Source organism: Odontomachus brunneus, unplaced genomic scaffold (genome assembly GCF_010583005.1).
Source record: "Odontomachus brunneus isolate Ranch 3 - 2012 unplaced genomic scaffold, Obru_v1 Obru_scaffold_009, whole genome shotgun sequence".
Classification (NCBI taxonomy): Eukaryota; Metazoa; Arthropoda; class Insecta; order Hymenoptera; family Formicidae; genus Odontomachus; species Odontomachus brunneus.
The window spans coordinates 519,076-541,955 of record NW_022639459.1 but is presented as its reverse complement, the minus strand read 5'-3'; the positions used below and the strand labels follow the sequence as shown (position 1 = coordinate 541,955).

Sequence of the window (22,880 nt, the reverse complement as noted above, 5' to 3'; positions counted from 1 at the left end):
GTAGAATAAACAATTGTCAGTTGAAGCCATAAGAGTCTCAGTAATTTAGAATTATTCCTATCTCCTAAAAAATTTGCAGCTTCTTCTAAAGTTTCTGCGCGCTTTTTTTGTAGTAAAAACTAAGTGGCTTTGTGTTTTTCATAGAATGCCATATATTTGTACGCGTTAGAAATGTATAATCTATATCGAATAGATAAGTTTACATTCTTGACGAAGTTAGCATGTAGCCCTGAATCGTAAATCATTTTCAGAATATCGGTAAACTGTTTATGAGCATTATTATATTTTAATATGTACGTAAACTGCATCGAATGGTATGTTTTGGTGTAATACGCATTCTTATGTAGAGGGAACATTAATGATCTCCGTATTACCCGCCCTTCCAATTCTGATAGAAACTCAGTTATTGAGTTGTAAGTCTTAGAAACTTTGTTCTTTTCTAATCGTAGCAGTCGTTTCACCGACTGACAGAAGAGCGCAATACTGTACCTCACATAGTAATATAACTAACTTAGACACAACTACGCATTGTAATACCCTGGATATTTCCGAAGAAAGATCCTTTCCCTTAGTAACATTATATTTTGTTTGAAACACTCTTTGTACAACATATAATTGAATTATGTAACTTCTAGCTTCTACAAAACGGTTATACGTGGTTAAATAATTGTACACTATCGTTGCTTTTTTAATCCATTGTACAAATTCCTCAGATGTTTGTAAACAATTCAATTCATCGACTAAAAGCAAATGACGGGATAGCATAAAACTTTCATTAGGTTTTGATCCCATCTGTGTATGTATATCTGGTGATATTTGTAAAATGTGTTTATATAAAGATTTTAATTTTGAATAACCATTTATTTGTACAGATGGTTTAATAATAATATCTTCATAATCGATAGGAATTGTGTACTTGCTAAATTTATTTGTATATGTCAAATATAAATCTATAGCTTTATAAAGTACTTGTATAACATTTTCCAGCTTATGTTGTTTATGATAAATATGGATTAAATTGCCATATGTTTTTAAAGTTAGCAAAATAATGTTGGGCTTCAGTTCTTTATTTTTTATCAAATGTAAACAGCGCAGAATGGAGTCTTTAGCAGCAAATAGCTTTTCTGTCTAATCTGACTTCACGTATGCAAAACATATATGTTGACAAATATATGCAAGAGTTATAACATCTTCAAATTTTGTGTCTTGCGAGTTAATTACTTTATGAAACAATTTGTCTATTTTTACTTCTATTGTCCTGATTTGTTTTTTGTTAAATTTACTTTGATCTTTAGAAAATGTGTATGTTAATTTGAAAATTTGCAAGAATTCGTCGCTAGGTTTTATCGTATCTTCAAAACTGCAGGAGCTTTCAACCACATCCGTTGCTGAAAATAATGCTAAACGAATCAATTGAAATTAAAAGATTATCCTGCACATGTTGTATGATTTTTTAATGTATAATTTTTTTGTTACCTGACTTGCATTTTGATTCGCCTGTTTTAGTGGACATTTTCTTTCGAGGAATATGTTGATAACGAATTATATAATAAGAAGAGTCTCCTGTCTCTTTGTTGTTAAGATTTGAAATTATTGTTCTTCTTTTAGTTCTTCTTCTTAGACATAGATAATCAATTTCACATCAAACAACAATGGTTACATTCAGTAGAGAAAGCTACTTTGTAACTGTTACAAAATTCGTCAGTATGATTACTATATACCTTTAAACTTGGTTAAATCTAATTGTATATGCCAATCAGAATTTTACAACAGCAAAGCAGCTTGGACATCTGTTATAATATTCGTGAATATGATTGGTACATGCTCTTAGAAACAGTCATGACCAAGAGTATAATATTATGTTCATGAATTTTACAAGTTACAAAGCAACTTTCTCTGGCGGAGAATCTTTCCTCTGGACACAACCGATATCTCGATATAATTGAGTGTTTTCTAACGAGGGACACAGAGTACTCGGTGTAAATGAGTTTCAACACAGAAAGGTTCATCAATGATACAATGTTATGGCTTTTATGTCAGTATCATATTACAGATTGAAAACTGATGGTGGATTGAAGATTGGCACTTGACCAAACAGAACAAAGTAAACCAAAACCGAAGTTGCTGATTCGTCGAAATTTAATTTTCAATCCGCAATCTTCAATCTCTAATCCCTAGTCTAATATAAGTTTTACGTATAGTTCGCAGCAGCCAATCAACGTATCATTTTTCTATAAAAGTTTCTATAAAAGTTCTATAAAAGTTCTAGAAGTTTCTCGAGTTGATTATTTTATTAAATAGATTGTCCATCCTAGTTTCTATTGTTCTGATTTGCGTATTGCTAAATTCTCTTCGATTTCTACAAAATTTAAATCATAATCCGTAAATTTGAAGGAATTGTTTACTGGGTTTTAGTATGATTTCGAGTCTCCTAAAGCTCTCGATTAGCTCTGTATTTGTAACTAAACAAATCAATATTAGAAAATTATTCTGTATGTGTTGCATCATTGTTGAAAATATGTTTATAAAAATTTATGTTCAACATAATATATTATGAAAACAACATTGAACATAATATATTTTCTTATTACCTGTCTCGCATCTCGTTTTGCCTGTGCTTCTGGTAGACATCTTTTTCAAGTATAATGTTGACAATAGATTTTAAAAAGAACTTAATGTGTTTGTGAAGTTCTGCAATTATTGTTGGAACTTTCTTCTTATATGTGTTTATGGCCTGTTCGGGTTCCATAATACACGCTAATATCTCGAAATTGCTGTTATATATAGTAACTATATTCAATTAGCTATTTACGTTATTAGAAAACGAGAGATTTTAAAAAATATCCTCGGTCAATAATTCATTTTATATTTAGTATCAGTCTACTTATAACTGTCGCTTACGTTTAAAGATGTAATTAATATTAGCGAAAGATACAATTAATATTTGTTTGGATATTTGGAAATAGAAGGTTGCCTAATATACCACAGAATTTAAATTGTTTTAAATGCAAGAGAAATAAGCAAATCACAAACCTTAATGAGAAATTATCCTCTTAGCTAGTTAAAACAAAGAGATAAAATGACTAGAATGAACAATTGTACATTATTGCTATCGTGAATTAAAACGAAAACAAATTGAAGTAAAATTTCAGTTATAAGTCAAGGGAGTGTGCGCGAACGGTAAAAAAGGAGAAATGATAGAGAAAGAGAAAAAGAGTAGAACAAGGCAGACCATAATTAGGAGAACTTAGAGAAGAAGATATAAAATAATATAATGTATATTATATGTATGTTATATGTTAGTAAAATGCTCTGATGCATTGTATATTTTATTTTATTTGCGCCTAAATCTTTAACGTTTTTTACACTTTTCATTGTCCGTATGCGCATAAAAATTCCTGTTCTCTTATAAATTACGCAAAATGATGCAAAGTTTGTCAATGTGCACACTTTTATAGATTTGTTATTAATTAAAAAATAAGTAGACTGAAATACATCGAAATTGTTCAAAGGAATTTGGTCTATTGTCAAATTCATTATCTATATCAAATTATTAAATAAGATTCCGTATACAAAATTAAATTTATTAAGACCACCGCTAGTAATACGGCAATTTCAACGGTAATTGTCCGATGAAAAATTTTCCATCCATAGTTATATACAAAATTTAGCCATACATAATTATGTACAATTATATATAAACATATTAAACTATACATAACTATATATATTTAAACACAATTATGCATAATTATATATATGATTACATATAAATAATTTTATATAATTTTATATAATTAAGTGTAAAAAATTTTTTATCGAATGCATAAACTTTAAGGTATACTCATTTGCATAGCGGTTTGAACACATCTTTTTCGAAGTTTTCGATGATATTAAATTGTCATGAGTGCGAGCCACTATTCCCAAGTCTGGGCGGTAATTCATTATAACATTACTGTCATTTTGTGTCGAATAAGACATCCGACATCACCGTCGTGACAATCTATTTAGAGTACTTATACTTTCGTAGGAATATTAAGCTCTTTGCTACTAGCAAGTTAATTTCATCAACAAGTGCAATATGTTTTTGGGATAAATATGGTAGGTTAGCTTCCTCTGTATCTTCTAGTTTCATGTCTATCAGAGTAGAATAAGCAATTGTCAGTTGAAGCCATAAGAGTCTCAGTAATTTAGAATTATTCCTATCTCCTAAAAAATTTGCAGCTTCTTCTAAAGTTTCTGCGCACTTTTTTCGTAGTAAAAACTGAGTGGCTTTGTGCTTTTCATAGAATGCCATATATTTGTACAAGTTAGAAATGTATAATTTGCATTGAATAAAAAAGTTTACATCGTCAAACTTACGATGCAACTCTGATACATAAATCATGTTCAAAATATTGGAAAACTTTTTCTGAGCTTCATTATATTTCAATATGTACGTAAAATGCATAAAATGGTGCGTATTAATGCCGTAATATGCTTTCTTGTTTGGAACAAACATTAGTAATCTTCGCGATGTCTGAGCTTCCAATTCTGATAGATACTTAGTTATTGAGTTGTAAGTCTTAGAAACTTTGTTCTTTTCTAATCGTAGCAGTAATTTCACCGACTGACAGAAGAGCGCAACACCGTACTTCATGTGGTATAATATAACTAACTTGAACATAGCTACTTTGTGTATAAATATATTGGGTGTTTCCGAAGAAGGATTTTTTTCTTTAGTATCATTAAATTTTATATTTAAGATTCGTCGTACAACATTTAATTGATTAATGTAAGTGCTAGCTTCTGGAAAACGTTTACACGTGATTAAATAATTGCATACTGTTGTTGCTTTTACAATCCATTTTACACATTCCACAGGTGTTTGTAAACAATTCAATTCTTCGACTAAAAGCAAATGACGGGATAGCATAAAACTTTCATTAGATTTTGATCCCATCTGTATATGTATATCTGTTGATACTTGTAAAATGTATCTATATAAAGATTTTAATTTTGAATAACCATTTACTTGTACAGATGGTTTAATAATAATATCTTCATAATCGATGGGAATATCATACTCGTTAAATTCTTCCATATATTTCAAATATAAATCTACAGCTCTATCAAGTGCTTCTATAGCATTCTCCAGCTTCTGTTGTTTCTCATAAATATAGCTTAAATTGTAATATGCTTTTAAAGCCAGTAAAATAATGTTGGGATCCAGTTCTTTATCTTTTATCAAATGTAAACAGCGTAGAATGGAGTCTTTAGCAGCAGATTGGTTTTGTGTCTGATCTGACTTAATATATGCAAAACATATAAGTTGACAAATATATGCAAGAGTTATAACATCTTCAAATTTTGTGTCTTGCGAGTTAATTACTTTATGAAACAATTTGTCCATTTTCACTTCTACTGTCCTGATTTGTTTTTTGTTAAATTTACTTTGACCTTTAGAAAATGGATATATTAATTTGAAAACTTGCAAAAATTTGTCGCTAGGCTTTATCGTATCTTCAAAACTGCAGGAGCTTTCAACCACCCCCGGTGTCGGAACTAATGCTAAACAAATGATTCAATTGAAGTTAAAAGATTATTCCGCACATATTGTATGATTTTTTAATGTATCATTTTTTTATTACCTAACTCACATTTTGATTCGTCTGTTTTGGTGGACATTTTCTTTCGAAGAATATGTTGATAACAAATTATATAATAAAAAGAGTCTCCTGTCTCCTTCTTGTTAAGTTTTGAAATTATTGTTCTTCTTTTAGTTCTTCTTCTTAGATATAGATAGTCAATTTCGCACCAAATAACAATGGCTAAATTCAGCAGAGAAAGCTACTTTATAACTGTTACAAAATTCGTCAGTATGATTACTATATACCTTTAAACTTGGTTGAATCTCACAGTATATGCCAATCAGAATTCTACAACAGCAAAGCAGCTTAGACATCTGTTATAATATTCGTGAATATGATTGGTACATGCTCTTAGAAACAGTCATGACCAAGAGCATAATATTATGTTCATGAATTTTACAAGTTACAAAGCAACTTCCTCTGGCGAAGAATCTTTCCTCTGAATACAACCGATATTTCGATATAATTGAATGTTTTCTTACAAGGAACACAGAGGACTCGGTGTAAATGTGTTTCAACACAGAATGTTTCATCAATGATACAATGTTATGGCTCTTATGTCAGTATCATATTACAGATTGGAAACTGAGGATTGTGGATTGAAGATTGGAACTTGACCAAACAGAACAAAGTAAGCTAAAATCGAAATTGCTGATTCGTCAAAATTTAATTTTTAATCTGCAATCCTCAATCTCCAAGCCCTAGTCTAATATAAGCTTTACACGCAGTACGCAGCAACTCTCGATGAAGCGACACAGTAGCCAATCAACGTACCACTTTTCTATAAAAACTAGAAGTTTCTCGAGTTGAATATTTTATGAAATAGATTGTTCATCGTAGTTTCTATTGTTTTGATTTGCGTGTTGCTAAATTCTCTTTGATTTCTACAAAATTTAAGTCACAATTTTTTAATTTGAAGGAATTGTTTACTGCGTTTTGATATATTTCGAGTCTCCTAAAGCTCTCGATCAGCTCTGTATTCGTAACTAAACAAATCAATATTAGAAGATTATTCTGTATGTGTTGCATCATTGTTGAACATATGTTCATAAATATTTATGTTCAACATAATATTTTATAACAACATTCAACATAATATATTCTTTTATTACCTGACTCGCATTTCGTTTTGCCTGTGTTTCTAGTAGACATCTTTTTCAAATATAATGTTGACAATAGATTTTAATAAGAATTTATTGTGTTTGTGACGTTCTGCAATTATTGTTGGTGCATTTCTTCTTATATGTGTTTATGATCTTTTCAGGCTCCATAATAAACGCTAGTATCTCGAAATTGCTGTTATATATAGTAACTATATCCAATTAACTAGTTACGTTATTAGTAAGCAAGAGATTTTCAAAAATATCCTCGGTCAATAATTCATTTTATATTCAGTATCAGTCTACTTATAACTGTCGCTTACGTTTAAAGATGTAATTAATATTAGCGGAAGATACAATTAATATTTGTTTGGATATTTGAAAATAGAAGGTTGCCTAACATATCATTGAATTTAAATTGTTTCAAATGCAAGGGAAATAAGCAAATCGCAAACCTTAATGAGAAATTATAATCTTAGCTAGTTAAAACAAAGAGATAAAATGATTAGAATAAACAATTGTACATTATTGTTATCGGTAATTGAAACGAAAATAAATTAAAGTCAAATTTCAATTATAAGTCAAGGGAGTGTGTGTGAAGACACTGTAAAAATGGAGGGATGATAGAGAAAAGAAGAAAAGTAGAACAAGACAGACAAGAATTAGGAGAACTTAGAGAAGAAGATATAAGATACTATATTAGTAAAATACTTTGATGCATTGTATATTTTATTTTATTTGCGCCTAAATCTTTAAGATTTTTTACACTTTTCATTGTCCGTATACGCATAAAATCTCCTGTTCTCTTATAAATTACGCAAAATGATGCAAAGTTTGTCGAAGTGCGCACTTTTACAGGTTTGTGATTAATTAAAGAATGAGTAGACCAAAATAAATCGATAATTATTCGAAGGAATTTGGTTTGTTCTCAATACAAAATTAAATTTTTTAAGATCACCTCTAATATACCTCTAATAATTTCAACAGTAATTGCCCGATACAAATTTTCCATCTATTATTATATACAAAATTCGTCCATATATAATTGTGTACAATTATATATAATCATATTAAATTGTACATAGTTATATATAAATATATACAATTATGCATAATTATATATATGATTACATATAAATAATTTTATATAATTGTACATAATTATATGTAAAAAATTTATTTTTTATCGGCTGCATAAACTTTAATATATACTCGTTATTCATTATAACATTACTGTCATTTCGTTTCGAATAAGACATCCGACATCACCGTCGTGACAATCTATTTAGAGTACATATACTTTCGTAGGAATATTAAGCTCTTTGCTACTAGAACGTTAATTTCATCAACAAGTGCAATATGTTTTTGGGACAAATATGGTAGGTTAGCTTCCTCTATATCTTCTAGTTTCATGTCTATCAGGGTAGAATAAGCAATTGTCAGTTGAAGCCATAAGTGTCTCAGTAATTTAGAATTATTCCTATCTCCTAAAAAATTTGCAGCTTCTTCTAAAATTTCTGCGCACCTTTTTTGTAGTAAAAACTGACTGGCTGTATCTTTTTCATAAAATACCATATATTTGTACATGTTAGATGTGTATAATCTACATCGAATATAAAAGTTTACATCTTCGACAAAGTCAAGATGTAACTTTAATATATACATCATGTTCAGAATATAGGAAAACTCTTTCTGAGCTTCGTTATATTTCAATATGTAAGTAAACGGGATCACATTGTACATATTGGGGTAATACTTTTCCGCATTTGGATAGAATAATAGTAATCTCCGCAATGGCCGTCCCTCCGAGTTTGATAGCTCTTTATTTATTGAGTTGTTAGTTTTAGAATCTACGTTTTTTTCTAACCGTAGCAGTCGTTTCATCGACTGACATAAGAGCGCAGCACCGTACCTCATCTGGCATAAAATAATTAATTTGGACGTGGTTATGATTTGTTGAAGTAACATGGATATTTCCGAAAGAGATGCCTTTCCGATATTTTCAGCGTATTTTGCAACTATGGCTCTTTGTACAAGACATGTTTGCTTAATGTAATTTTTGGCTTCTGCGAATCGGTTGCTAATGACTAAATAATTGCATACTATCGTTGCTTTTTCAGTCCATTGTACACATTCCTCAGATGTTTGTAAACAATCCAAATTATCGACTAAAAGCAAATGACGAGATAGCATAAAACTTTCACTAACTTTTGATTTCATGTTTGAATGTATATCTGTTGATATTTCTAAAATAAATATATATAAAGCTTTTAATTTCGAATAACCATTTATTTGTTCAGATGGTTTAATAATAATATCTTCGTAATCGATGGGAATATCGTACTCGCTATGTTTTTCTATATATATCAAATATAAATCTACAGCTTTATCAAGTGTTTCTATAGCACTCTCCAGCTTCCGTTGTTTATGATAAATAACGCTTAACTGACTATACGCTCTTAAAGTCAGCAAAATAATTTTGGGATGCAGCTCTTTGTCTTTTATCAAATGTAAACAACGCAGAATGTAGTCTTTAGCAGCAGATAGCTTTTCTGTCTGATCTGACTTCATGTATGTAAAACACATATGTTCGCAAATATATGCAAGAGTTATAATATCTTCAAATTTTGTATCTTGCGAGTTGATTACTTTATGAAACAATTTGTCCATTTTTATTTCGATTGTCCTGATTTGTTTTTTGTTAAATTTACTTTGAACTTTAGAAAATATGTATGTTAATTTGAAAACTTGCATAAATTCGTTGCTAGGTTTGATCGTATCTTTAAAAGTGGAGGAGCTTTCAACCACCATCGTTGTCGAAACTAATGCTAAACGAATTAATTGAAATTAAAAGATTATTCCGCACGTGTTGCACGACTTTTGAATATATCATTTTTTTATTACCTGACTTACGTTTTGATTCCTTTGTAGTTTTGGTGGACATTTTCGAGGAATACGTTTTGGTGGACATCTTTCGAGGATATGTTGATACAGAATTATAATAAAAAGAATCTCCTGTTTCTCTGTTGTCAAATTTTGAAATTATTGTTCTTCTTTTAATTTTTCTTCTTCTTAGACATGGATACAGTTAGTTTCGCACCAAACGATAATGGCTGTATTAAGCAGAGAAAGCTACTTTGTAACTGTTATAAAATTCGACAATATGATTGTTATATGCTTTTAATTTTAGTTGGATCTAACAGTATATGCCAATCAGATTTATGTATTTTACAACAGCAAAGCAGCTTGGCATCTGTAATATTCGTAAATCTAATTGGTATATGCTCTTAAATACATGCCATGATCAAGAGCAAGAGTGTTAAATTCATGAATTTTACAAGTTTCAAAGTAACTTTCTCTGGGGAAGAATCTTTTCTCTGAACACAACCGATATCTCGATATAATTGAGTGTTTTCCAAAGGGACACAGAGGACATTGGTGTAAATGTGTTCAACACAGAATGATTCATCAATAATACAGTGTTATGGCTCTTATGTTTGTATCATATTATACATTAATGACTGAGGATTGGGGCTTGAAGGTTGGAACTTGACTAAATAAAACAAATTAAGCCAAGAATAAAATTGCTGATTCGTCAAAATCTAATCTTCAATCCGCAATCCTCAATTTCCAATCCTTAGTCTAATATAAGCTTTACACGCAGTACGCAGAATCTCTCGATGAAGCGACGCTGTAGCCAATCAACCATTTGTCTATAAGAACTAGAAGTTTCTTGAGTTGATTATTTTATGAAACACATTACTAATCCTAATTTCTATTGTTTTGATTTGGGTGTTGTTAAATTCTCTTCGATTTCTACAAAATTTAAATCACAATCCGTAAATTTGTAGAAATTGTTTACTGGGTTTTAACATGATTTCAAGACTTCTAAAGTTCTCGGTCAACTCTGTATTCGTAACTAAACAAATCAATATTAGAAGATTATTCTATATGTGTTGCATCCTTGTTGAACATATATACGTTCAACATAATATTAGGTACAATATTAGGTACAAATAAGTTCGGTGCCCTTTTTTTACATTATTTCGATGTTTCTTTATACACATACGAAATTTAACAAATTTAATTAACATGTTAATTTTCGAAATATTCCCCATTATTTTCAATACATTTCTGCCATTTTTCAGGCAATTGGGGAATCCCCTATCGAAAAAAATGGCGGTTTTGAATCGATAAAGTCATTAATGCTTTTTTCGTTCTCCTCGGGAGACTTGAAGTGGGAATCAATTAAGTGATTCGGCTGCAATGACCGGAACAGATGATAATGAGAAAGAGCAAGATCTGGGGAATAAGCCGCATGAGAAAGAATTTCCCAGTCTAAGTTAGAGATGATTTGTAGGGTTGCTTTCGCCGTATGTGGCCGTGCGTTATCAGAATCACGTGTCTAGTTCTACTGCCGGTAAAAGATCTTTTTTGCTCAAGTACGTCACTCAGTTTCATCATTTGCTGCTGGTAACGCTCAAAAGTTACGGTTTCACCGAGTTTGAGCAATTCATAATAAATAATGTCTTTCAAATCCGATCAAATAGACAGCAACATCTTTTTCGTAAATATTCGGTTTAGCAGTAGATGTAAACGGTTCGCCCACAACCTTCGTCTTTTGGGATTGTCATACAAAACCTACTTTTCACCCCCAGTTATAATTTTATGCAGAAAGTCCTTTCTTTTAAATAGTAACAGCAAGGATAGGGCCGGGCCACAACGTCTCGTTTCGTATTCGGGGCTGAGCGCATAAGGAATCCAACGGCCTGTCTTTGAAATTATTTCAAACTTCTTTAAACGAACGGAAATAGCTTGTTGAGTTACACCAAGTTGTTGTGCAAGTTCCTATTGCGTTTGACAAAGATCTTTCTTCAATAGCTGCTCCAATTCCTCGTCTTCAACTTTTTTTGGCATACCACTGCGTTCTCGCTCATTGAGATCGAAATCGCTACTCCGAAACTTCTGATATTATTTTTTACAAGTTTTATAGGTTACAGCACTTTCATCCAAAGCGGAACAAATCATTTCGGTAGCCTGAGCAGCATTTTTATTCAACTGGAACGCAAAAAGGATGCAATGCCTCAGATGCTACTTTTCGGAAGACATCATGATAACTTCTGTTTCCTTAGGTTAGGTCGGCAAGGTCGTCAACTACTGTAGTGTTTATTAAAGCTTGAGGTTGGCACTTTCAAATCACCACAGGCCAGGAAAAACTTTTAATTTGAACCAGAGTTACAAGATGTTAAAAGTAAAGGCACCGAACTTATTTGTATACCTAATATATTATAACAACAATATTCAACATAATATAATCAATCAATATCAATATATTGTTTTATTATCTGCCTCACATTTCGTTTTACCTGTGCTTCTGGTACACATCTTTTTCAAGCATAATGTTGACAATAGATTTTAATAAGAATTGATTGTGTTTGTGAAATTCTGCAATTATTATTGTTGTTACTCTTCTTAGATGTGTTTATGGCCTGTCCGAGTTCCATAATAAACCCTAGTATCTCGAAATTGCTGTTATACGTGGTAACTTTATTCAATTAGTTACTTACGGTAAGCGTTACTTATTAGTTATTTATTGGTAAGTGAGAAATTTTCAAGAATATCCTCGGGCAATAATCCATTTTATATTCAGTATCAGTCTACTTATAACTATCGTTTACGTTTACATTTAAAGATATAATTAATATTTACGCAAAATACAATTAATATTTGTTTGCATATTTGAAAATAGAAGGTTGCCTAACATACCATTGAATTTAATTTGATTCAAATGCAAGGAAAATAAGCAAATTGCAAACATTAATGAGAAATTATCATTCTAACTAGTTAAAACAAAGAAATAAAATTACTAGAATGAACAATTATACATTATTATTATCGGTAATTGAAATAAAAATAAATTTCAGTCAATTTTCAATGATAAGTCAAAGGAGTGAATACTGTATGCGGTGAAGAAGTAGAAATGACAGAAAAAGAGAAGAAAAGTGGAACAAAGCAGACAAAAATTAGAAGGAAAAATAAGAGAAGAAGATATAAGAAAATAAGTCAGTAAAATACTCTGATCCAATATATATTTTATTTTATTTGCGCCTAAATCTTTAAAGTTTCTTACACTTTTCATTGTTCACATAACCACAAAATCTCCTTTTCTCTTACAAACAACGTAGAATAATATAAAGTTGTCCATGTGCGCACTTTTACTTTTTGTTATTTGTTAAAAAGTGAATAGACCGAAATAAATCGAAATTGTTCGAAAGAATTTGGCCTGTAGTAATATTTATTATCTATCGTAATTATCTAATAAGATTCTATGTACAAAATTAAATTTATTAAAACCACTTCTAATAATTCAACAATTTCAATGATAATTGCCCGATGAAAAATTTCTCATTTATAATTATATATAAAATTTGTCTACTTATACATAATTATGTAGAATTATATATAATCATATTAAATTATATATAATAATATATAATTAAATATTAAAATTATATATACGTATAATTATATATACAATTACATATCGATACGATAATTGTATAGGTAATTATGTAAAATTATATATAAAATTATATATATATATAATTATATATGATTATATATAAGTAACATGTATATTATGTATGGACAAATTTCATACATAATTATATATAATAATGTAAAATTATATAGAACTTTATATAATTTTACATAATTATGTATGACTAATTTTTCATCGAGTGAATAAACTTTAATGTGCACTCGTTTGCATAGTGGTTTGAACATATCTATTCCGAAGTTAGTTTTCGATGATATTAAATTGTCATGAGTGCGAGTCACTGTTCACAAGTTTGCGCGGTAATTCCTTATAACATTACTGTCATTATGTGCCGAATGAGACATCGACATCACCGTCGTGACGACGGTCTATTTAGAGTATGTATACTTTCGTAGGAATATTAAGCTCTTCGCTACTAGAATGTTAATTTCATCAGTAAGTACAGATTGTTTTTGGGACAAATATGGTAGGTTAATTGCCTCTATGTCTTCTAGTTTCATGTCTATCAAGATAGAATAAGCAATTGTCAGTTGAAGCAGTAAGAGTCTCATTAATTTACAATTACTCTTATCTTCTAAAGCATTTGCAGCTATTTCTAAAATTTCTACACGCCGTTTTCGTAAAGAAAACTGATTGGCTGTTTCTTTTTCGTAGAATGCCATATATTTGTAAGCATTAGAAATGTATAATTTAAATCGAATATATAAATTTATATCCTCGACGAAGTCAGCATCTCGCCCTGATCTGTAAATCACGTTCAGAATTTTGACAAACTGTTTCTGAGCTTCATTATATTTCAATATGTACGTAAACGGCATCGAATGATATGTATTGGTGTCGTAATATGCTTCCTTATTTAGAGCGAATATTAGTAATCTTCGCGGTGCCCGCCCCTCCAATTTTGAATAGTCAGTTATTGAGTTGTTAGCCTCAGAAACTTCGTCCTTTTCTAATCGTAGCAGTCGTTCCACTGACTGATAGAAGAGCGCAACACCGTACCTTATACAGCATAAAATAATTAATTTGGACGTGACTAAGCTTTGATTAAGGATTATGGATATTTCCGAGAGAGATCCCTTTGTCTTAATATCAAAATATTTTTCATGTACGACATTTTGTACATTACATATTTGATTAATATAACTTCTAGCTTCTGCGAAACGGTTACACGTGATTAAATAATTGCATACTATCGTTGCTTTTTCAATCCATTCTACATATTCCTCAGTTCCTTGAAAATAATTAAAATTATCGATTAAAAGCAAATGATAAGATAGCATAAAAGTTTCATTAGCTTTTGATCTCATCTTTGAATGTATATATATTGATATTTCTAAAATGAATGTATATAAAGGTTTTAATTTTATATAACCATTTATTTGTACAGATGGCTTAATAATAATATCTTCATAATCGATAGGAATACCGTACTTGCTATTTTCTTCCATATATGTCAAATATAAATCTATAGCTTTATCAATTATTTCTATAGCACTCTTCAGCTTCTTTTGTTGACGATAAATATAGATTAAATGGCTATATGCTTTTAAAGTCAGCAAAATAATTTTGGGATCCAGCTCTTTATTTTTTATCAAATATAAACAACGCAGAATAGAATTACTAGCAGCAGGTATCATTTCTATCCGATTTAACTTTATGTATGCAAAACATATATGTTCGCAAATATATGCAAGAGTTATAATATCTTCAAATTTTGTGTGTTGCGATTTGATTACTTTATGAAACAATTTGTCTATTTTTACTTCTATTGTCCTGATATATTTTTTGTTATATTTATTTGAATTTTTAGAAAATGGGTATGTTAATTTGAAAGCTTGCAAAAATTCGTCACTAGGTTTTATCGTATCTTCAAAATTACAGGAACTTTCAACCACTCCCGTTGCTGCAAATAATGTTAACGAATCTATTGAAATTAAAATATTATTTCGCACGTGTTGCATGACTTTTGAATATATCATTTTTTTATTACCTGACTCGCAATTTGATTCGTCTATTTTGGTGGACATTTTCTTTCGAAGAATATGTTGATAACAAATTATATGATAAGAAGAATCTCTTGTTTTCTTGTTGTCAAGTTTTGAAATTATTGTTCTTCTCCTAGTTCTTCTTCTTGGACATAGATAGTCAATTTCGCACCAAACAACAATAGCTATATTCAGCAGAGAAAGCTACTTTGTAACTGTTATAAAATTCGTCAGTATGATTGCTATATGCCTCTAATCTTAGTTGAATCTGACAGTTTATGTCAATTAGATTTACGAATTGGACAACAGCAAAGCAGCTTAGCAACTGTTATGATATTCGTAAATCTGATTGTTATATGTTATTAGATACAGCCATGATCAAAAGTATGGTATCGAATTCATGAATTTTACAAGTTACAAAGCGACTTTCTCTGGCGAAGAATTTTTCCTGCAAACACAACCGATATCTCTATATAATTGAGTGTTTTAAAACAAGGGACACAGAGGACTCGGTGTAAATGTGTTCAATACAGAATGTTTCATCAATGATACAGTTAGATTATGGTTGTTATGCCTGTAGCATAATATAGATTGGAGACAGAGGATTGCGGATTGAAGATTGGAACTTGACCAATTTGAACAATGTGAGCCAAGAAGTTGCTGATTCGTCAAAATCTAATCTTTAATCCGCAATTCTCAATCTAAATTCTCTAGTTTAATATAAGCTTTACATGCAGTACGCGGAAGCTCACGAACAAGCGACGCAGTAGCCAATCAATGTGTTATTTTTCTGTAAGAACTAGAAGTTTCTCAAGTTTATTATTCTATGAAACAGAGTTTATTATTCTACTCAACCTAGTTTCTATTGTTCTGATTTGCGTGTTGTTAAATTCTCTTCGATTTATACAAAATTTAAATCACAATCCGTAAATTTTGAGGAATTGTTTACTGAGTTTTAATATAATTTCGAGACTCCTGAAATTCTCGATCAACTCTATATTTGTAATTAAATAAATCAATATTAAAAGATTATTCTGAATATGTTGTATTATTGTTGACAACATGCAACATATATGTTCTGAATATGTTGCATCATTGTTGACAACATGTAACATATATATTCATACATATGTATATTCAACATAATATATTTCTTTATTACCAAACTCGCATTTCGTTTTTCCTGTGCTTCTGGTAGACATCTTTTTCGAGCATAATGTTGACAATAGATTTTAATAAAAATTTATTGTGTTTGTGAAGTTCTGCAATTATTGTTGTTGTTTTTCTTAAATGCGTTTGGTCTGTCCGGGTTCCATAATATATATAAACACTAATATCTCGAAATTGCTGTTATACGTGGTAACTTTATTCAATTAGCTACTTATGTTAGTGGTGAGCGAGAGATTTTTAAGAATATTTTTAAGAATATTTTCGGGCAATAATCCATTTTATATTCAATCGTATTCCACGTTTTCACAGCAGCCTACTTATAACCGTCGTTTACATTTATATCTGAAGATACGCGGAAGATACGATTAATATTTGTTTGAATATTTGAAAACAGAAGTTTGCCTAACATACCATTGAATTTAAATTGATTCAAATGCAAAGAAAATAAACAAATTGCGAATGTTAACGAAAAATGATTATTATAGCAAGTTAAAACGAAGAAATAAAATTATTAGAATGAACAATTGTACATTATTGTTATCGGCAACTGAAACGAAAATAAATTGAAGTCAAATTTCAATCATAAGTCAAAGGAGTGAATACTGAATGCGGTGAAGAAGGAGGAATGATAGAGAAAGAAAAGAAAAGTAGATCACAGCAGGCAAAAATTAGAAAGAAAAATTAGAGAAGAAGATACAAGAAAATATGGAAAACATTTACTTTTACACAGCCAGCTTTAAATGATCTGAGTAAATCTAATGTTGACCTTGATCCTCAAGGAGGTCAATGCTATTGACTTTTATCAGCGCTCATTGTTTGTTAAAAAGTTAAAAAGTTTGTTAAAAAGTTATTAACAAAAAAAGTTTTAGAAGTTGAACGTAATTTTTGCACACAGTGTATATGGAAATATGGTAAACACACGAATAAGCGCGAGTATTAATAAAAAGTAACACATATACACACACACTGTTCGCTCCCCGCGCGCTCACCCGCCCGCCCGGACGGGCTCGCGGTATGTGCGTATACTCGTATTATATTTAAAGTTTTATAAAAATACACTCTTTTTCTTAATGTTATAAACACGCTTATATGGCAGTCGCTTATAGTTTTCGAGTTTATTAACAAAAAAGATACCTGTCTCTAGCCGTGTAACTGGTGGGTTACCTCCCGCACCGTGGCGGGGAAAGAAATCACGTCTGTTGTACTTAAGCTAAAGAGTGAGAATTTCTCACAAAAGTGTGGGAAAAAGTGTGTATTTATAAAACTTCATATATAATAGGGACACATGTACACCGCGAGCCCGCCCGGACAGGCGGGCGACGCACGTGCCGACAACCAGTGTGTGTGTGTGTGTGCGTGTGTGTGTGTGTGTGTGTAGGTACGGCTGGCACTATTCTAGCCTACAAATTCCATGTTTTTGTATATATAGTATCTAAAAATTATATTAATTTTATGCAAATTTTTTTGTTAATCAATTTTTAACAAACAATGAGCGCCGATAAAGGTCAATAGCATTGACCTCCTTGAGGGTCAAGATCAATATCAAGGTTACTCGGGAATTATTTGGAGCTGGCTGTGTAAAGGTAAACATTTAACGAAAATATGTCAGTAAAATGTTCTAATCTATTATATATTTTATTTCATTTGCGCCTTTAACGTTATTTCTTTAACGTTAAATCTTTAACGTTATTTACACTTTTCTTTGTCTATAAACGCACAAAATCTCCTTTTCTCTTACAAACGACGCAAAATGATGCAAAGTTGTTGAAGTGCGCACTTTGACAAGTTTGTTATTAGTTAAAAGAATGAGTAGAACGAAATAAATCGAAACTGTTCGGAAGAATTTGATCTATTGTCAAATTCATTATCTATCGTAATTGTCTAATAAAATTCCATTTACAACATTGAATTTATGCAGACCACCTCTAACAATTCGTCAATTTCAACGATAATTGTATAAACTTTAATGTGCTCTCGTTTGCATAGCGGTTTGAACACATCTTTTCCGAACTTTAGTTAGATCTTGATTATATTAAACTATCATGAGTATGAGTCACTTTTCGCAAACATGCGGCGGTAATTCGTTATAACATTACTGTCAATTTGTGCCAAATGAGACATCCGACATCACCCCGTTGTGACTATTTATTTATAATACATATGCTTTCGTAGGAATATTAAGCCATTTTCTACTAAAACGTTAATTTCATCAACTAACGTATCATGTCTTTCAGACAAATATGGTATGGGAACTGCTTCTTCTACTTTCATGTCTATCAAGGTAGAATAAGCAATTGTCAGTTGAAGCCATAAGAGTCTTAATAATTTGCAACCATTCTTATCTCCTAAAATGTTTACAGCTCTTTCTAAAATTTCTGCGCGCCGTTTTTGTAATAGAAACCGACTGGCAGTGTCTTTTTCATAAAATGCTATATATTTGTATATGTTAGAAATGCATAACGTAAATGGAATATAGGTGTTTATATCGGAGGGTATGAAAAATAGCTTTGATTTGTAAATCACGTTCAGAATAGTGATAAAATATTTCTGAACTTTGTTATGATTCAATATGTACATAGACGGATACATATTACGGTGCGTATTTTTGTCGAAATACGCTTTCTCATTTTGAGTGAATATTAATAATCTCCGTGATGGTTGCTCCTTCGATTTTGATGGATATTTAGTTGTTGAGTTGTTAGCCTTAGAATCTTCGTTTTTTTCTAACCGTAGCAGTCGTTCCACCGAATAACGGAAAAGCGCAACAGCCAACTTCGCATGGCATAAAGTAATTAACTTGTACGTACCGAAGCACTGTTCGTATAACCTGAGTTCTTTCAAAAGAGTTTCCTTTCCCGTAATATCATTAAATTTTATATCTATCTTTTTTTGTACAACAAATGTTCTATCAATGTAACTTTCAGCTTCTCCAAAACGGTTACACATGATTAAATAATTGCATACTGTCATTGCTTTTTCAATCCATTGTATATGTTCCTTAAATGTTTGTAAAGAATTCAATTCTTCCATTAAAAGTAAATGGCGGGATAGTATAAAACTTTCATTAGTTTTTGATCCCATCTGTGTATGCACATCTGTTAATGTTCGTAATATGTGTTTATATATAGATTTTAGTTTCGAATAGCCATTTTTTATTTGTACAGATTTAATAATAATATCTTGATAATCGATGGGAATATCGTACTCGCTATGTTCTTCCATATATATAAAATATAAATCTACAGCTTTATCAAGTGCTTCTATAGCTTTCCCCAGCTTCTGTTGCTTATAATAAACATGGCCTAAATGGCTATTTGCTTTTAAAGTCAGCAAAATAATTTTGGGATCCAGCTGCTTATCCTTTATCAAATGTAAACTACACAGAATGGAGTCTTTAGCAACAGATAGCTTTTCTGTCTGACCTAATTTTATGTACGCAAAACATATATGTTGACAAATATATGCAAGAGCTATAATATTTTCAAATTTTGTGTTTTGAGAGTTAATTACTTTATGAAACAATTTGTCCATTTTTATTTCGATTGTCTTGATTTGTTTTTTGCTAAATTTACTTGGATCTTTAGAAAATGTGTATGTTAATTTGAAAAATTCGACAAATTCTTCGCTAGGTTTTATCGTATTTTCAAAATTGGAGGAGCTTTCAACCATTCCCGTTCTCGGAACTAATGCTAAACGAATCAATTAACATTAAAAGATTATTCCTATTATTTTGTGTTGTGTACATGACTTTTGAATATATGATTTTTTTATTACCTGACTCGCACTTTGATTCGTCTGTAGTTTTGGTGGACATGATATTTCGAGGAATACGTTGATACTGAATTATAATAAAAAGAATCTCCTGTTTCTTTGTCAGATTTTAAAATTATTGTTCTTTTAGTTCTTCTTCTTAGACATAGATAGTCAATTTTGCACCAAACAACAATGGCTATATACAGCAGAGAAAGCTACTTTGTAACTGTTATAAAATTCGTCAGTATGATTATTATATGCCTTTAATCTTAGTTGAATCTAACAGTATATGCCGATCAGATTTACGAATTTGACAACAGCAAAGCAGCTTGGCATCTGTTATAATATTTGTGAATCTGATTGGTATATGTTCTTAGATTCAGCCATGATCAAAAACATAGTATTAAATTTATGAATTTTGTAAGTTACAAAGCAACTTTCTCTGGCGAGGAATCTTTCCTTTGAACACAACCGATATCTCGATATAATTGAGTGTTTTCCAACAACAGACACAGAGGACTTGTCCAACATAGAATGTTTCATCAATGATATTGTGTTATGACTCTTATGTCTGTATCATAATATAGATTAGACAGTGAGGATTGCGGATTGAAGATTGGAACTTGACCAATTGGAACAAAGCAAATCAAAATCGATGTTTGCTGATTCGTCAAAATCTAATCTTCAATTCGCAATCGTCAATCTCCAATTCCTAGTCTAATATAAGCTTTACATGCAGTACGCGGAAGCCCTCAAAAAACGACGCAGTAGCCAATCAACATACCATTTTTCTATAAGAACTAGAAGTTTCTCGAGTTGATTATTTTATGAAATAAATTACTCATCCTAGTTTCCATTGTTTTGATTTGCGTGTTATTAAATCTTTTGTATTTCTACAAAATTTAAATCACAAACTGTAAATATGAAAGAATTTTTTACTGAGTTTTAATATGATTTCGAGACTCCTAAAGCTCTCGCTCAACTCCATATTCGTAACTAAACAAATCAATATTAAGTGATTATTCTCCATATGTTGTATGATTGTTGATATATGTTCATACATATTACGTTGATATATGTTCAACGTATTAAATTTTTCTCTATTACCTGACTCGCATTTCGTTTATCCCTTAGGTAGACATCTTTTTCAAACAATACGCTGACAATAGATTTTAATAACAATTTATTGTGTTTGTCAAGTTCTGCAATTATTGTTGTCCTTCTTTTTAAATTTGCTTATGGTCTGTCCGAGTTCTATAATAAAACCTAATATCTCGAAATTGCTATTATATTTGGTAACTTTATTCAATTAGCCACGAACGTTAATGATAAGCGAGAGATCTTCAAAAATATTCTCGGGTAATAATTCATTTTATATTTAATCATATTGCATGTTTTCACAGCAACTTAGGATTAGTCCGCTTATAACCGTTCACATGTTAACCGTATTCATGTTTACATGTAAGGATACAATTGCGAAAGATATAATTAATATTTGTTTGGATATTTGAAAATAGTAGGTCTAACATACAGAATTTAAGTTGATTCAAATACAAGGGGAATAAGGAAATCGCAAACATTAAGGTAAATTATTTTCTTAGCTAATTAAAACAACTTTTCGAGTTGATACTGAATTATAATAAAAAGACTCTCCTTCGCTGTTGTCAAATTTTGAGATTATTGTTCTTCTTCTAGTTCTTCTTCTTCTTAGATAGTCAATTTTGCATCAAACGACAATGGCTATATACAACAGAGAAAGTTACTTTGTAACTGTTATAAAATTCGTCAGTATGATTATTATATGCCTTTAATTTTAGTTGATTCTAACAGTATATACCAATCAGATTTACGAATTTTACAACAGCAAAGCAGCTTGGGAACTGTTATAATATTCGTGAATCTGATGGTATATACTCTTACGTACAGCCATGATCAAGAGAATGGTGTCAGATTCATGAATTTTACAAGTTACAAAGCAACTTCCTCTGGCGAAAAATCTTTCCTGCGAACACAACAGATATCTCAATATAACTGAGTGTTTTCCAACAAGAGACACAAAGGACTCGGTATAACTGTGTCCAACACAGAATGTTTCATCAATGTTACAGTGTTATGACTCTTATGCCTGTATCGTATTCTAAATTAAAGACTGAGAATTGCAGATTGAAGATTGGAACTTCACTAATTAGAACAAAGCAAGCCAAGGCTAAAATATACTGATTCGTCAAAATCTAATCTTTAATCCGCAATCTTCAATCTCAAATTCTTAGTCTAATATAAGTTTTACGCGTAGTACGCAGAAGCTCTCGATAAAGCGACGCAGTAGGCAATCAACGTGTCATTTTTCTATAAAAACTAGAAGTTTCTCGAGTTGATTATTTAATGAAATAGATTATTCATTCTAGTTTCTATTGTTTAGATTTGCGTGTTGTTAAATTCTCTTTGATTTCTACATAATTTAAATCACAATCCGTAAATTTAAGAGAATTTTTTACTGGGTTTTTAATATGGTTTTCAGACTCCTGATGCTCTCGAACAACTCCGTTTGTAACTAAATTCGTAACTAAAATCAATATTAAAAGATTATTCTCCATGTGTTGCATGATTGTTAAACATATATGTCCATATATATATATATATATATATATATATATATATATATATATATATATATATATATATA

General features: G+C 30.6%; 3 protein-coding genes across 17 annotated transcripts; all 3 read right to left on the bottom strand.

Moving 5' to 3' along the window:
* Nucleotides 1–3,287: 3,287 nt before the first annotated feature.
* On the bottom strand, nt 3,288–5,858 carry LOC116840330. Of its 2 annotated transcripts, none has more exons than XM_032806917.1 (2): nt 5,631–5,858; nt 3,288–5,550 (listed from the first exon to the last, which is right to left on the bottom strand). In XM_032806917.1, the coding sequence occupies exons 1-2, from the start codon at nt 5,665–5,667 to the stop codon at nt 4,004–4,006; spliced, it is 1,584 nt and encodes a 527-aa protein (XP_032662808.1). In that variant the 5' UTR covers nt 5,668–5,858; the 3' UTR covers nt 3,288–4,003. The 2 variants fall into 2 exon arrangements, with proteins under 2 accessions (XP_032662808.1, XP_032662809.1); XM_032806918.1 differs by having other exon boundaries at nt 5,640–5,858.
* A 1,592-nt stretch (nt 5,859–7,450) lies between these two features.
* Nucleotides 7,451–10,412, bottom strand: LOC116840326. Of its 3 annotated transcripts, none has more exons than XM_032806905.1 (3): nt 10,389–10,412; nt 9,635–9,843; nt 7,451–9,558 (listed from the first exon to the last, which is right to left on the bottom strand). In XM_032806905.1, the coding sequence occupies exons 2-3, from the start codon at nt 9,699–9,701 to the stop codon at nt 8,012–8,014; spliced, it is 1,614 nt and encodes a 537-aa protein (XP_032662796.1). In that variant the 5' UTR covers nt 9,702–9,843; nt 10,389–10,412; the 3' UTR covers nt 7,451–8,011. The 3 variants fall into 3 exon arrangements, with proteins under 3 accessions (XP_032662796.1, XP_032662797.1, XP_032662798.1); XM_032806906.1 differs by lacking the exon at nt 10,389–10,412 and adding an exon at nt 10,069–10,375; XM_032806907.1 differs by lacking the exon at nt 10,389–10,412 and having other exon boundaries at nt 9,644–10,375.
* A 2,961-nt stretch (nt 10,413–13,373) lies between these two features.
* On the bottom strand, nt 13,374–20,726 carry LOC116840386 (KIF-binding protein-like). Of its 12 annotated transcripts, none has more exons than XM_032807014.1 (4): nt 20,627–20,726; nt 20,219–20,393; nt 15,280–15,722; nt 13,374–15,213 (listed from the first exon to the last, which is right to left on the bottom strand). In XM_032807014.1, the coding sequence occupies exons 3-4, from the start codon at nt 15,314–15,316 to the stop codon at nt 13,658–13,660; spliced, it is 1,593 nt and encodes a 530-aa protein (XP_032662905.1). In that variant the 5' UTR covers nt 15,317–15,722; nt 20,219–20,393; nt 20,627–20,726; the 3' UTR covers nt 13,374–13,657. The 12 variants fall into 12 exon arrangements, with proteins under 12 accessions (XP_032662905.1, XP_032662908.1, XP_032662914.1 ...); XM_032807017.1 differs by having other exon boundaries at nt 20,635–20,719; XM_032807023.1 differs by having other exon boundaries at nt 13,374–14,622; nt 14,721–15,192; nt 20,219–20,717.
* Nucleotides 20,727–22,880: the final 2,154 nt, after the last annotated feature.